The sequence below is a fragment of the Aplosporella prunicola genome (assembly GCF_010093885.1).
Source record: "Aplosporella prunicola CBS 121167 unplaced genomic scaffold K452scaffold_4, whole genome shotgun sequence".
NCBI classification, from domain to species: Eukaryota; Fungi; Ascomycota; class Dothideomycetes; order Botryosphaeriales; family Aplosporellaceae; genus Aplosporella; species Aplosporella prunicola.
Genome location: NW_022983532.1, coordinates 550699 through 564385, shown reverse-complemented (window position 1 = coordinate 564385; position 13687 = coordinate 550699). Strand labels below are relative to the sequence as shown.

Below are 13687 nucleotides of genomic sequence, written 5' to 3'. Positions count from 1 at the left end.
AAGAATAAGCACCACATGCCGCCGCACTCTGAAATGCCATAATCGGCCTGTACCTTGAGGAAAAAGAAACCACATCCCCACATCCCAAACTCCTTGCTATGCCGAAAAAATGCACATGGTCGATGACCAGGATCGATGCTCTCCCTAGCTGATGTATAACGCCGTTGCCATGTCTCATGCGCCGCCCAATGATGTGTTATGCCGTGTCGGCTTTTGGTGCCTCCCCGTTCGTCGTCCCCTCTGCTGGCTTCGCAGGCTTGTCTTGGGAAGTTGATTTCTTCTGCTGAGCCACGTATTTTCCGTGCAGGTCGTTGAGTTTTGCGCCATCTACAGCCGCACCAGGCCAGTGGTTCTTGGCAACAACGTCCCTAGAAACTGTCAATAGAGAAAGAGGAATTGCAAAACGAGACATTACTTACCACAAACGTGCTCGTTGAGTCGGACTTGTCTTCTCCCGCAGTTCACGAGTGATGAAGTTTCCAACAGTCATGAATTCCTTCTTCATCTTGGAAGATCTCTCCACTTTATCAGGGTATGCTGAGGCAGTGCATCCTTTCAATGACACCAAGCTCGCCTGAATCGGTTTAAGAAGCTTAGCCAGAGGATCTTCGTTGCCAGTGTGCCCGTTGACAGTGTTAGAATCACTCCGCCGAAGCTGGCTCTGGCTGTGAGTATGGCCATGTGAGTGAGAGTGCGAGTGGGAATGAGAGTGAGAATGGCCGTGACTATGACTGTGGCTGTGGCCGTGAGACCGGTCCTCTGACTTGCGGTGCTTGTGTCTTTCATCGAGATCTCCGCTTGTCTTACGGCGAATCTCTGGCGTACCGTTTCGTTCAACTTGCAAGCGACGGTCCACACTGTGGCGGTGTTCACTCTGGCTGTGTCCGCGGTGACGAGCCCTCTCCTGTTCTCGGCTTATCTTGCGCAGGTTTGCAGGTCCCGGGCTTGCAGAGCCGCTGCCGGCCTTCTCTTGGCGCCGGTGGGATGTACCTAGTCTCTTATTACGGTTGTCGACGGCCCTCTTCGAGGACGCTTCCGTTTTGTCGTTGACCTTGTCTTTGAGGACACTTATGAGATAGTTGGCTCGGCGGACAAGATGCACTGCTCCTGGTGACTTCGCGTTCTTCTCCTCGGTTTTGCTGCGCTCCTCTTTCTTGTCCACACGGTGTTCTTCGAGGAAAAGTTTGCCAGTCATTCCAAGTTCTGCATCATCTCGAATAGCCACCCACGCACCATAACCATGCTTCGAGATGCCAACCATGAGCATCCCATCTTCGCGAGCACCCCAGTCACAAGTGTAATGGGCCGGTTTGGTTGCGCCGTTGACTCTGAACGTGTGCCAATCATTGACCGAGTTGACAGCTTCCTTGATTAACCGCATCTCAACGGGCCTCTCTAGGATCGTTTCCGCGTTGAGCCGCTTGACGCCCTTGTAGTCAAAGAGAATTGCCTTCTTGTCTTTCTTGGTCAAGATTTTGTTGTTCTCACGAGCAGCCGCTTCGGCCTTAGCTTGCTCTTCTTTGAGTAAGCTATGGCAATGCTCGATAACGTCGTTCAGGGTTGATTTGACAACAGCCATATCACGACCTGTGAGCTTGGCATCCCGAACCATGTCTTGGCCACGTTCATCGATAGAGCCGTATTTCTCATGAGCTCGAATGAGGTTGCGGATCTCCTTTTCAGACAAGGGACGCTTGGGGTCATCGTCCGGAGAGGACTCGTCTCCAGATTGGTTTGCTTCAGCAGCTTCCTGTGCAGCTTGACGGGCCCTCTTCTTTGCCGCTCTCTGTTCCCTTTCTTCGTTGGGTGCTTTCCGCTTCCTCGGAGCATTTTGCTCAATGACTGAGGCCAGATATTCGGCTTCCTTCTTCTTCTCCTCGTCGGCCTTGAGTTCATCCAACTGGTCCTTGGGAATGATGTCGTCCCATTCCAAGTCAAGCTTGACATCGGTGTACTCGAAACTTTTGAGGAATTCCTCGCCACCGTCGGTAGTGATCCCCTCTGGTTGCTCGGTCTTGTGTTCTTCGGCATTTTCAAGGACCGCATCGATGTCGAGCTCTTCAAGTTTCTTTTGGTTGCCGCTTTGCTCAAACATCTTTTGGCCACGTTTCTTGAGAATGCGGTTGATGTCTTCCGATGAGGTAGGCTCTGCCACAGCCGCCTTGATCCGGTCGAAAGCCTCCTTGTCACCATTATCTGTGACAGCACGTTGAATGGTGATGTACTCGAGCATGAGCTTGTTCCGGGCTCGCTCCAGTACTTCCTCCTCTACAGTGTCTTTGGAGACAAGTCGGTAGACAGTAACCGGATTTTTCTGTCCAATACGGTGCGCACGCGCCATGGCCTGCAGGTCAGCTTGAGGGTTCCAGTCGGAGTCGAACAGGATTACGGTGTCTGCAGTCATCAGGTTAATGCCCAGACCACCGGCTCTGGTAGAAAGCAAGAAGCAGAAATCGGCACTCTCTGGGGCGTTGAAGTGGTCAATAGCCTGTCGTCGTGCACCGGACGTGATGGTGCCGTCCAGTCTCTGAAACTGATAACCACGTAGCTGAAGGTAGTCCCCAAGGATATCAAGCATCTTGACCATTTGACTGAAAATGAGGACGCGGTGGTTGTCTTTTTTGAGCTTGGTGAGGAGCTGATCAATGAGCATCATCTTGCCACTGCTAGTGACAAGAGCCCTGAGCTGATCTTCCCTTCTCTCGCCACCGGCAAGAAGACGCTCCTCGGCACCGGGGAACATGTAAGGATGATTACTGGCCTTCTTCAGCTCCATCATAATGTTGAGTAAAGACTGCTTCGGCCCTTTGCCAGCGGCATTCAGAGCAGCGTAGTTCCTGGTCAAAATGTTCTTGTAGTACTCCAATTGGATATCAGAAAGTTCGACGCGGATAATTTTCTCTGTCTTGGGCGGCAGATCATTCTCAACCTTCTGCTTCGTTCGGCGGATCATGTAGGGACTGATAGCAGAGGTGAGCTCGGCGATCTTTTGACTAGCCGACTCAGACTGCAGGTCAATGTCCTCGTCGACTTCGATCTTGCCAGGCATGATGAAATCCATCAGGGCGGACAGTTCGCCCAATGTATTTTGCATCGGGGTACCCGTAATCAAGAGCCTACTGGGCGCTCCAAAATCCATCAACTTGGCATACAACTGCGATTCGCGGTTTTTGAGGCGATGTGCCTCGTCAACAGCCATGAACTGCCACTTGATCTGAGACAAGAAAGACGAGTCCGCAAGAACATACTCGTACGTGGTAAGGAGGACATGAAACTTGGTCTTCTTAACATTGCCGTCCACGAGCATCTCGTACTCCCGAATGATCTTACGCGAGGGCTCGTTTCCGTTGTAGACAACATAGTTCATATCAGGCGCCCAGTTGTCGAACGTCTCTGCCCAAGCAGGCATAGTCGACAGCGGCACGACGACGACGAAAGGCCCCTGCTGGCCACGATCATGACGTAGCCAGTTCATGAAGGATACCGTCTGAACAGTCTTGCCCAGACCCATCTCGTCGGCGAGGATGGCATTGTCCCCTTTGCACCAGTGGAACGCAAGAAAGCTGACACCGCGGAGCTGGAAATCTCGGAGCTGACCAAACTTGATGTAATCAGGCTGTTCCCGGATGGCGACGTACTTGCGACGAGTCTGGGGGTTCGACTCGCGCTTGTCAGTGACCGGAAGTTTCGATGACCTGTCCAGATAGCGGTCGATTTCATTTTGCGACAGCTGGCTGACCAGTGAGGCAGGCTCCCAGGTACACTCCTCGTAGGGAAGCGCTTTCCACTTGACGTAGTATTCGGTTTCCTCCTCGCCCTCTTGCTGACCAATGACACGCTCAACTTGCCGAGAGTCTGCGTAAAGGTCTTCCACCTTCTCCCGGTCGAGGTTCCACTTCTCCTTCTCTTCCGACGGGACGTCGGGATCACCCATAATGCTAACCTCCTCTAGAACAATCTTTCGATAATAGTTCTCGACTTTACGGAACCCTTTGTAAGAAGATAAGGAGGAGAAGCTCTCGTATGTGGCATGGAAAGGGGCCTTGCCCTGCCATTTGATCTAATGGACACCATCAGTAAGCTTGAATTGCCAAGGCCGAAGGGTTGGGTTGACTTACTAGGTATTCAAAATCATGCTTGGTAAGATTTGACATGTCCTCATCTATGCTATGTCAGAGAAAGCTTGGACGAGGACGATGAGTGTACTGACCGATGCCTTCTTTGCGCCGATGGAGGATAACTTTGTCGATAATGGGGGTATCATCTTCTTCAGCGACATAGTAATAGTTTGGTGTCGCCTCGTCGGATTCCTCCTCGCTGAACATATCATCATCGTCATCTTCATTATAGCTTGTGACCTTTGCGGCAGCTCGCGTCGAGAAGCGGACTTCAGCTTGTGAAGGTGGGGCCCGCCCCGCCGCGACAAGCAGCTGACGCTGCCGTTGCTTCTTCGTGGGAGCGTTCCGGCGGCTGCCAACGTAGGCATCGTCCGAGTCGGATTCGCTCGCAGGAGACGAGGGAGGGTCAGGAGAGGCACGACGCGAGGCTAAGCAATCGAGGTACTTGTCAGTAAAGACAACTATTTGGGACCACAGGCAACGGCATACCTCTGGCGGGCGCGGCAGTCCTGCGCTTCTTCCGACTCCGGGGGTTGACTGGGTCAGAGTCCGAGTCGTCCTCTTCCGAACTGCTCTCGATCTGTGAGTGTCTTGTCAGCTGACGGAGAGTCCAGTTGCGCAACTCAAGAGCGATTTACCAAGCGGCGGTTCGATCGAGCGCGGCCCTGGAGGTGTTAGTGATACTTCCGGGGCAGGGAGCGAGAGGGGGACGAACGCTTCGCCGGAGGCCATATAGCTCCGGATCCTTCATGATGTAGTCCTCATCTTCAACACTAGCCTTCCGCTTCCGGGGTCTCGCCGACTCCTCCGACGAGGATTGCTCGTCCTCCTCGGCGGGTGGAGGGGATTCGGACTCGTAGTCTGCGTCTTCTGATCCCTCGGCGTCCTCGCTCTGAGAAGACTCCGACATCGCCTCATCATCGTTCTGGTCGTCCTGTGCGGGACTCCGACCGTCACTTGTGGACTCGAGAGCGGCGGCGCGAGTGTTGGCGGAGTCGGATAGTTCGCTTTCACTACGGGCGGTCATGTCGTCTGCGCTGACCATGTTATGCGCAAGAGGTGAGGAGTGGCCGTTAACAAAGGGCAAGGAGGTAGTCGGATTCGGGGGAGAGTGCATGAGGATGGACCCGGCTAGGTGGAATGATGGTCAGCTCGATATTTCGATGAAGAGGCGGTCGGGTGAAGTGAAACAAAGTGAATTGCAATCGGCGAGTTTACGCGACCAAGAAACAATAGGGAGCGACAGAAGAAAGCCGAACTGCGGTGAATGACCAAGGTCCGACCGTAGATTCGAGCTCGTGATGACATGGGGATAACAGCGATGAATGTGGAGTGAGGGAGTCAATGGCTCAGGAGGAGGTCCAAAGAGCCTTCCCCGAGCACAAAACAGCCCAGGGACAAAGGTCCGCAGGAGTTTGCTCGAACAAAGTGAGGTAGGCGATGGGGGCGGGGTGTATATGGTGGAGGTTGATGGGCTTCGCCGAGGCGTGAATTGGCAGGCTGTGGCGGGGCGTCGACGCAGCGAACGGGGAACAGCGCGGAGGAAAAATCGATAGACTCACAGGCCATGGCTCAAGCTACCTATAGAGTACGGACAGGGTCGTGTGCGAGGGTATGGTGGGTGGTGGTCGTATGGTCAGTGTGTCGGATGAAGAGGGTTGATGGAGGCACGCAGCCTGAGTTGAGAGAGTCCTGCCGCAACTCAGCGCGCTAGGCCGAAACGGGGACCCCCTCTGAACAAGGCCGAGGCCTCCAACCAATCGCTGCCGCCTTGATAATACACCTTTGCTTCCGCACACTTTCACCGACCGACACAGTCGTCAAAGATCCCCCGTCCAGATCGACGCAGCGTCGCTTCCCAGAAGCACGTCTCCGCAGGCCAGACATCCCCCCGACTCGCGTGCGCGCCTCTCCCCGGCCTGAAGTTCTTTCTCGCCGGCCGCCTCCAGCTTTTGCCTGCCACCTGCGTCGTCGAGTCCTTCACACCACCTCTTCACCATGACGGACAAGCTTACCAGGTATGCGCCGACCCTCCAGTGCCACTCCTCTCGTGCATTCAACTGACCGTCTCTCGACAGAATTGCGATTGTCAACAGCGACAAGGTGCGCCCGCGCTGAAACAGCCCCGCCAGACCCCGCGGTGAGCAAAATTTGAAGTTTCGACTAACATCAGCCGTTGTCGCGTGCAGTGCAAACCCAAGGTAGGTTTGCAATCCACCCCTGGACTCGACTCAAGCTAAGTCAGCGTAGAAATGCAGGCAAGAATGCAAAAAGTCCTGTCCTGTCGTCAGGACGGGCAAGCTCTGCATTGAAGTCGAGCCCACCTCCAAAATCGCTTTCATCTCCGAGCGCCTTTGTATAGGTTGCGGTATCTGCCCGAAGAAATGTCCCTTCGACGCCATCAACATTATCAACCTGCCCACCAACCTCGAGACGCAGGTCACCCACAGATACTCGGCGAACAGCTTCAAGCTGCACAGACTGCCCATGCCGCGTCCGGGCCAGGTTCTGGGTCTGGTTGGTACGAACGGTATCGGCAAGAGTACGGCGCTCAAGATTCTCAGCGGCAAACTCAAGCCGAACTTGGGACGCTATGACAACCCGCCAGACTGGGAGGAGATCTTGAAGTACTTCCGCGGTTCTGAGCTTCAGAGTAAGCCACAAGACAATGCAAAAAGAACACGCGAAAGGACAGTACTGACCGGACGTAGACTACTTCACCAAAGTTTTGGAGGATGACTTGAAAGCGGTTATCAAGCCTCAATATGTCGACCAGATCCCTAAGGCTATCAAGGCCGCCGACAAGAGGGTCGGTACGCTCATTTCAGGCCGTGCGCAGAACGACAACCTCGACGAGATCCTTGATGAGTTGGAGCTGAGGCAGGTCTATGATCGCGAGGTTCAGCTTCTCTCCGGTGGTGAGATGCAGCGTTTCGCCATCGGTTCCGTTTGCGTCCAGAAGGCGGACGTGTACATGTTCGATGAACCCTCTTCTTTCCTCGATGTCAAGCAACGTCTGCAGGCCGGTAAGATGATCCGGAACCTCCTGCGCCCTGATGACTACGTCATTGTTGTCGAGCACGATTTGTCTGTCCTCGACTACCTGTCCGACTTCATTTGTCTTTTGTACGGCAAGCCCGCGGTCTACGGTGTTGTTACCCTCCCGTCCTCAGTTAGGGAAGGTATCAACATCTTCCTTGACGGTCACATTCCCTCGGAAAACCTTCGTTTCCGTGAAGAGTCCCTTCAGTTCCGTATCGGCGATGCCAGCGACGATCTTACCAACGACAAGACCCGCGCCTACAGCTACCCTGCTATGGAGAAGACAATGGGCAACTTCCACCTGGCGATCGAATCCGGCAAGTTCACCGACTCTGAGATCATCGTCATGATGGGTGAGAACGGTACCGGCAAGACGACGTTCTGTAAGATGCTGGCAGGTGCTCTGAAGCCCGACAGTGGCAAGAGTGTCCCTCAGATGAACATCTCTATGAAGCCCCAGACGATCACTCCCAAGTTCCAGGGTACTGTCCGCCAGCTCTTCTTCAAGAAGATCAAGGCTGCTTTCCTCAACCCGCAGTTCCAGACCGATGTCTACAAGCCGCTCAAGATGGATGACTTCATCGACCAGGAAGTCCAGAACCTGTCTGGTGGTGAATTGCAGCGTGTCGCCATTTGCTTGGCTCTTGGTATCCCTGCCGACATCTATCTCATCGACGAGCCTAGCGCGTAAGTACATTCCTTTTCTGATACCGCTGCACGTGACTTTGCTGACGGTAACATAGTTACCTCGACTCCGAGCAACGTATTGTGGCATCTCGCGTCATTAAGCGTTTCATCATGCACTCGAAGAAGACTGCTTTCATCGTCGAGCACGATTTCATCATGGCCACCTACCTTGCTGACCGTGTCATTGTCTTTGGCGGTCAACCGTCCAAAGACGCGCTCGCGGAGACTCCCGAGTCGCTGCTGACGGGCTGCAACAAGTTCCTGAAGAGTCTGGATGTCACCTTCCGTCGCGATCCTAACTCGTACCGCCCGCGTATCAACAAGTACAACTCCCAGATGGACCAGGAGCAGAAGTTGGCTGGCAACTACTTCTTCTTGGAAGAAGAATCTTGAAAGGGCGTTCCAAAACAGGAATATCCGCCTCGTCATGATATCCCTTCGGTTTCTGGCGTTCTAGGGGCATCGGCAGCAAAAAAGGCGAGCATGAAGCGGAGTAAGGGTGGGCGTGGACTTTTGGCAGAGGAGGAATCTGTCAACGATGACGATGATGAGGACGGCATCCACCGGCCGCAGTGATCTGCCTCCTGTCTCACCTGTACACCCACTCAGGGTCCAGGCTACAGACGGGTCAAGCTAGGTGATCACTGCTCTAATAATGACTCCACGCTTCAGGTGCAAAAAGTTATGGGTAGAGTAGATTTGCATTGCAAGCTACGCTATGCTATCTACACAATCATACTAGTGTTTGTCGTGCCATGTACAGCACGGCGCAAAAGGATTGTTTTCGCTTTTTTTCGTTGGAGACGCAGACGTGCAGCTGGCTTGTCCAAACTTGCAGAGTAGATAGGAAAAACAAAACAGCGGACCAAACGCTTCAACATACCGAGATTATTGAATTGTCCCTTGTCGATACCAGGAATCTTCGGGTGTCTCGTGGTGAGTTTTGCACTGGTTTGGTCCTGTCGCCGGCCGCCAAGTTACGACGTGCAAGTGGTTAAGCAGCTACCAATTAGAGATTGGACTGACGAAGCTGTACCAGGAGGAAAAGCTTAGTCCTCCTCGATCTCGCCTTCTTCGCTGCCTGAGCGAAGAGCCACATCCTCCTTCGGAGGGGGTGCTTCCTTTGCCGGAGTCCTAGATCTGTGAGGCCGAGGGGAAAAGGTGCGCTCACGAGATGATCTGTCACGACGGGTCCTCTGAAGACAAAATATCAGTAATGTGTATGAAAGGAAGTGAGATGAGAGAAACGAACCTTGACATCACGCTTGCTCTCCGGGCTGCCGCCATCACTGTCACGCCGGCGCCTCATGCTGCCAGCCCTGCTCTCGCCGTAGTCGAGCTCGCTGCCCTTGTCGCGAGGATCCGCACGGCTGATATAAGAACGTTCACGTTCGACCTCGCGCACCCTGCGCTCGCGATCGTAGTGGTCCATAGGCCTGCTTCCCCTGTCATCACGGTCGCGGTAGTCCCTATCGCGACGAGGGGACAGGCCTGTCAGGCTGGCCTTGCGGTAGGAACGCTCACGATCAGCCTGCGCCTTGCGCCGATCCGCCTCGTAGGCGTCGGGCTCCGGGGTGCGGGTGCGGTGACGCCGGCTCGGCGCGTAGCCGTTACGATCGTCGCGGTAACGATCGCCGCGCTCGCGATCACGATGGTCGCGTCTGCTGCGCTCTCTCTCACGGTCTTCTTCCTTCTCCTTCAGGCGTCGCATGTACTTGTCAAAGGCGGACCGACGAACCTCATCCGAATCAAGGGCACGATATTCCTCAAACTTTTCGAGGCGAGGACGTACCTGCTCCCATGTATCTCCCAGAATGACTGGTGGCTCTAAGTGCTTGATGCGTGAGCGCAGAGTATCCACGGCCCGGCGTTGAGAACGCTCGGCGTGGTGTTTGTCCTCTTCATTGCGCTGGTGAACCTTCTCAAGCAACCGCTGGAAGAGCAGTGTAAGTGAGTGCTGGTCAATGTTTGCCGTACGGCGGTCAGCTTGCATGATAGACATGAATTCCTCCAACGTAGTTTTCTGGGTAATTTCGAAGCGCCGGTCCTTGTTTTGAGTGTTATTATGAAACCACAATTCGAGGTTTGCCTTAGAGAACTTACGTCTAGGACATCAAGAACATCATGTCGCTTGCCGCGCAAAACGCGCTCCTCTTCTTCGACCATATCCCAGAATAGATCTAGGGGTGTAGATCCAGGTTGACCGAGCATAGCAACATACCGGGCATCGTCCACGACGAGCGGGTGGATTTCTTTCCACTTAGTGCCAGCTTTGATTTTCCCATCGGCACGGACCTCTCTCAGCAAAGCAATAAACTGGTCGCGGTTTTGGCGTTCGCGCCTCGCCTTGAGGCTTTTCTGCTTCTGGCGAGCATCGTTAAAGCTGCGTTCAAGTGATTTGATGTGGTTTTCGAAAGCCTTCAAGATGTCTAACTGACTGAGCGACTCGAACTTCTCATCTCCCTTGAACCGCTCACTTTCCCGAATGATTTCCTGAGCCTCAGACCATCGCGTGTACGGCTCGAGTTGAAGATCATTGAGGATCGAGGCAAGCTCATCAGCGGCTTGGGTGCGCTTCTTGACTTCCTCTTCAGCATGAGTTTTGTTCAGCTCGACGATGTATTCTTCGAAAAGCTGTCTTGCCTCATCTTCGGTTTTGGCCCTGTTGAATATGGCCTCGCCCTCAAGGATCGGCTTGGCCGTTTTCCATCGTGTGAAATGCTTGATCTCTGGATGACTTCTCAGCATCTGGCCAAATCGCTCGCGAAGTTGTTCGACTCTCTTCTTTTCCTCTTCCTTTTCTTGCACACGCATATCTACCACATATTGCTCAAATGCAGCTTTGCGGTCCTTGGGGTCTTTGATGGCGCGGTATTGCGGGTCCTTGATGGTAGCGCGCATGGTCTGCTCCCAGGACCAATCGAGCTGGACACCGGCGCGCTTTAGAAGCTTCTTGAAAGCTGCTTGCGCTTCATCGAAAGACGAGTACTCTGGATCAGTCTGTGAGTTCAGAGGGATGCGCGTGGTTTCTCTTGTTTCCGACTGGCCCCAACCAATTTGGCGATCCGGGCCCAAGCGCTCATGAAAGTCATCACGATCTCTGTGATGTGACTGTGATGCGAAGTTTGAAGTACCGCCAGCGACAAACGTCTGTGCTCTTTCCTCAATGTCAGAAAAATACAAGTTGTGAAAAATTGGGACAGGTTACTTACGGGGCGGCAGGCCGTGCAGGCGGCTGAGTCTGGGCAATAGCATTCCTGTAGACGTCTGGCATCTCCCATGAGCTCTGCTTAGTCTCAGTGTTGTACCAATACTTCCGTCCTCCTTCGGCGGTGTATTCTTTCCATGGTTGGTCCTTGAGAGCGCGCTACAACCCGAGTCAGATGAAGCTGTCCAAGTGAGAGAAGCGAGAACAGCAAATGCCTACCTCGGCCGGAGTCAACAACTCTTCAGGTTTGGTCCATTGGGTGACCTTTGTTTGAGTGTTGTAGTAGTAGGCGCGTCCATCGGGGGTACGCGCCTCCTGCCACAGGCCCGGCACTGGTGGAAGACCGTTCATGTTCGCAAGCGGTCCGATGCGCGATCCGCAAAATGATGGAGTTACGCGAACGAGCGCGTTGCTGGCGATATGGAGCTGTGCAGGTCCGACAGCGCGGTGGAAGTTTTGGGGCGCGGCGGCGGCGGACAGCAGATCGACCTCCGGCCTTGGCAAATTGGCAGTGGCCCAAGCGGTGCTAGGGCTCGGGTCAACGCTGGGGAGCCTCCTTTGACGGCTGCCCCGATGACCTTCGCTTCAAGTCCCTCTATCACATGCTCCATTAGGTCGCCCCCCTAGAATACTCCCCCAGCCTGTTTTCTTTTTCAGTTTCCAGCTCTCTTGAACCAGCAGCAACTGAGGGAGAGGAATCCGCCCAACTGCTGCAGCGCAAATCTCCTATGTTGGCCTTGCACGACCTGCAGTAAAGGATGTACCACTATTCATGAGGCGACATTTGGGATAGCAAGTATGGCAACGACAAATTTTCCTGGTCATGCCAGGATTACCAGCGGTGATTTCTCCGAGAGTTCGCTGGTCGAGACAATCGTACCTGCAGCCTCATCGGTTGATATCAACCAGCTATTGGACGCGTGGGATGGCTCTAGAAACGAACAGAGCCCGTCTATTCTGCCATTTGTTCCGCAAAGGCAATTCATGTTCTTTGGTATGCATTTCGTAAGGGTGAGCGATCTGAATTAGACTTCTTACTCATTGCTAGGAATGTAGATGAACTTGTTCCCGTATACATCGTGCTACGAGCGCCTTTTATCGACGAAAGCACTTTGAGATCTTATCTCACTAGGCTGGCACTTACTCTTGAAGCTTATGCTACGACGACTGTTCCTGTATCTCACCAAGGCCCGGGTCATCCGCCCCACGCGCCTCCATTAAAGGAGCTTTTGCATGCCGTCACTATCGAAAACCCTGCAACTCCCGAGCTGTTTTTTCAAAAGACAGTTGAACGTGAGAGGGGAGGACAGCTACAGTACACCTTCGTCGCGTGGAAGGCCGAAGTCTTCCTTGGTATGCTCCTATCATGCTTCTTTGTAAGCTTTGCGCTAACTGTACAAGGACACCCACGCTCGAGGCTACCCAAGCCTGTAATTTACTTTTCGGTTGGTGCCTCGTTGAAGCCTGTACAACAGATTGAGGCGAAGCTACTAGACGATGAGTATCTACCCAGCTTGGTGCCTTTGTCCGGGAATTTGCTCGACTCCTTTGCTAGAGACTCTACTCTCGAAGGTGTCAAGCCTCATCTCTCAGCATCTCGAATCACCAAGGTTGCTCCAAGCGCTGCGGTGGAACGGGAGCTTCTACGCCCGTTGCAAAGTGCCAGCCGCCGTATGTTTCGCGCTGTGCCAGCGCTAGCATGGAGGATAAGGTACACAAAAAGCCATGGTCCAGTAAATGACCTTTCAATCTTTGCATCATTCGACTTTGAAATCACCGGAATAGCTGGTTACAGCCTACGGTTCGACAAAATGGACCTTGGGCTGACAGATGGGCGGGTGGAACCATGCGGCTATCAACTTGGAGCTGGCCTTGGCAACATCTACAAATCAGGAGACCAGGTGGCCTTACTTTATAGGCTCGTTCCAGAGCGGGGTCCTGAGGAATATACCGCCCCTGTGGCAGTACACGCCTTAGACGTCCAGATAAGAGCCAGAGTACTCATATCAGAAGACTGTCAGCCTGCCGTCGCCATAGATTGGAGAACAAACGTGGACATAGGCGCAATCCTGAAGTCAAAGCTAAAAGTCCCTGATCATCTTCTCGGACACTCTCCTCGCGACCATTCATTCTCGAGAAGCATAACTAGCCTTGGCTCACCTACAAGCCTACCAGGTCCGGACTCTTTACCCTACCTTGACGCGGCGCAACAAGAAGTGATGCCACCCGGCTCGGTCGAAATCGCGGTAACGGTTTCGGGTCCAGATCGTGTCTATGTCATGGAACCTTTCAAATGGGATATTTTCGTCGTCAACCGGTCCGACAAGGCACGTCAACTTGCATTCGAGGTCATTTTCAAACAAAAGAATCCAGGGGAAGCAAATGATATATTTCTTTCTAGGTCTAGAGGACTACAAATAGGGTAAGTCACTTCGGACTCTTCAACGGCTTAGAAACTAAACAGTGCTACAGAACCCTGGGACCATCTGCGTGTAAAAGCACGCAAATCGAGTTACAAGCCTGGAAGGATGGAGTACTCTCGTTAGAGGCTCTCCGTCTTGTTGATCTCCAGTCACAGGAGTTTACGGACATCTATGACTTGCCTACAATCGTCTCATTCATGAGGAAAGGC

General features: G+C 53.5%; 4 protein-coding genes across 4 annotated transcripts; 2 read left to right on the top strand and 2 right to left on the bottom strand.

Annotated features, from left to right (window-relative positions):
- Window positions 1–415: 415 nt before the first annotated feature.
- On the bottom strand, window positions 416–5235 carry K452DRAFT_220768 (uncharacterized protein; the record flags this gene model as incomplete). The annotated part of the gene is made up of 6 exons (XM_033536478.1): window positions 416–4060; window positions 4119–4162; window positions 4211–4546; window positions 4608–4698; window positions 4757–4783; window positions 4834–5235. 6 exons carry the CDS (start codon window positions 5233–5235, stop codon window positions 416–418), a joined length of 4545 nt encoding a protein of 1514 aa, XP_033401241.1.
- Window positions 5236–6376: 1141 nt separating this feature from the next.
- On the top strand, window positions 6377–8421 carry K452DRAFT_121410 (uncharacterized protein). The gene is made up of 4 exons (XM_033535180.1): window positions 6377–6504; window positions 6558–6771; window positions 6830–7847; window positions 7904–8421. The coding sequence occupies exons 2-4, from the start codon at window positions 6606–6608 to the stop codon at window positions 8238–8240; spliced, it is 1521 nt and encodes a 506-aa protein (XP_033401240.1). The 5' UTR covers window positions 6377–6504; window positions 6558–6605; the 3' UTR covers window positions 8241–8421.
- A 475-nt stretch (window positions 8422–8896) lies between these two features.
- K452DRAFT_305530 (uncharacterized protein) lies at window positions 8897–11406 on the bottom strand (the record flags this gene model as incomplete). The annotated part of the gene is made up of 5 exons (XM_033542909.1): window positions 8897–9043; window positions 9100–9894; window positions 9951–11004; window positions 11060–11214; window positions 11275–11406. 5 exons carry the CDS (start codon window positions 11404–11406, stop codon window positions 8897–8899), a joined length of 2283 nt encoding a protein of 760 aa, XP_033401239.1.
- Window positions 11407–11853: 447 nt separating this feature from the next.
- On the top strand, window positions 11854–13481 carry K452DRAFT_221160 (uncharacterized protein; the record flags this gene model as incomplete). The annotated part of the gene is made up of 3 exons (XM_033536502.1): window positions 11854–12049; window positions 12112–12408; window positions 12457–13481. 3 exons carry the CDS (start codon window positions 11854–11856, stop codon window positions 13479–13481), a joined length of 1518 nt encoding a protein of 505 aa, XP_033401238.1.
- Window positions 13482–13687: the final 206 nt, after the last annotated feature.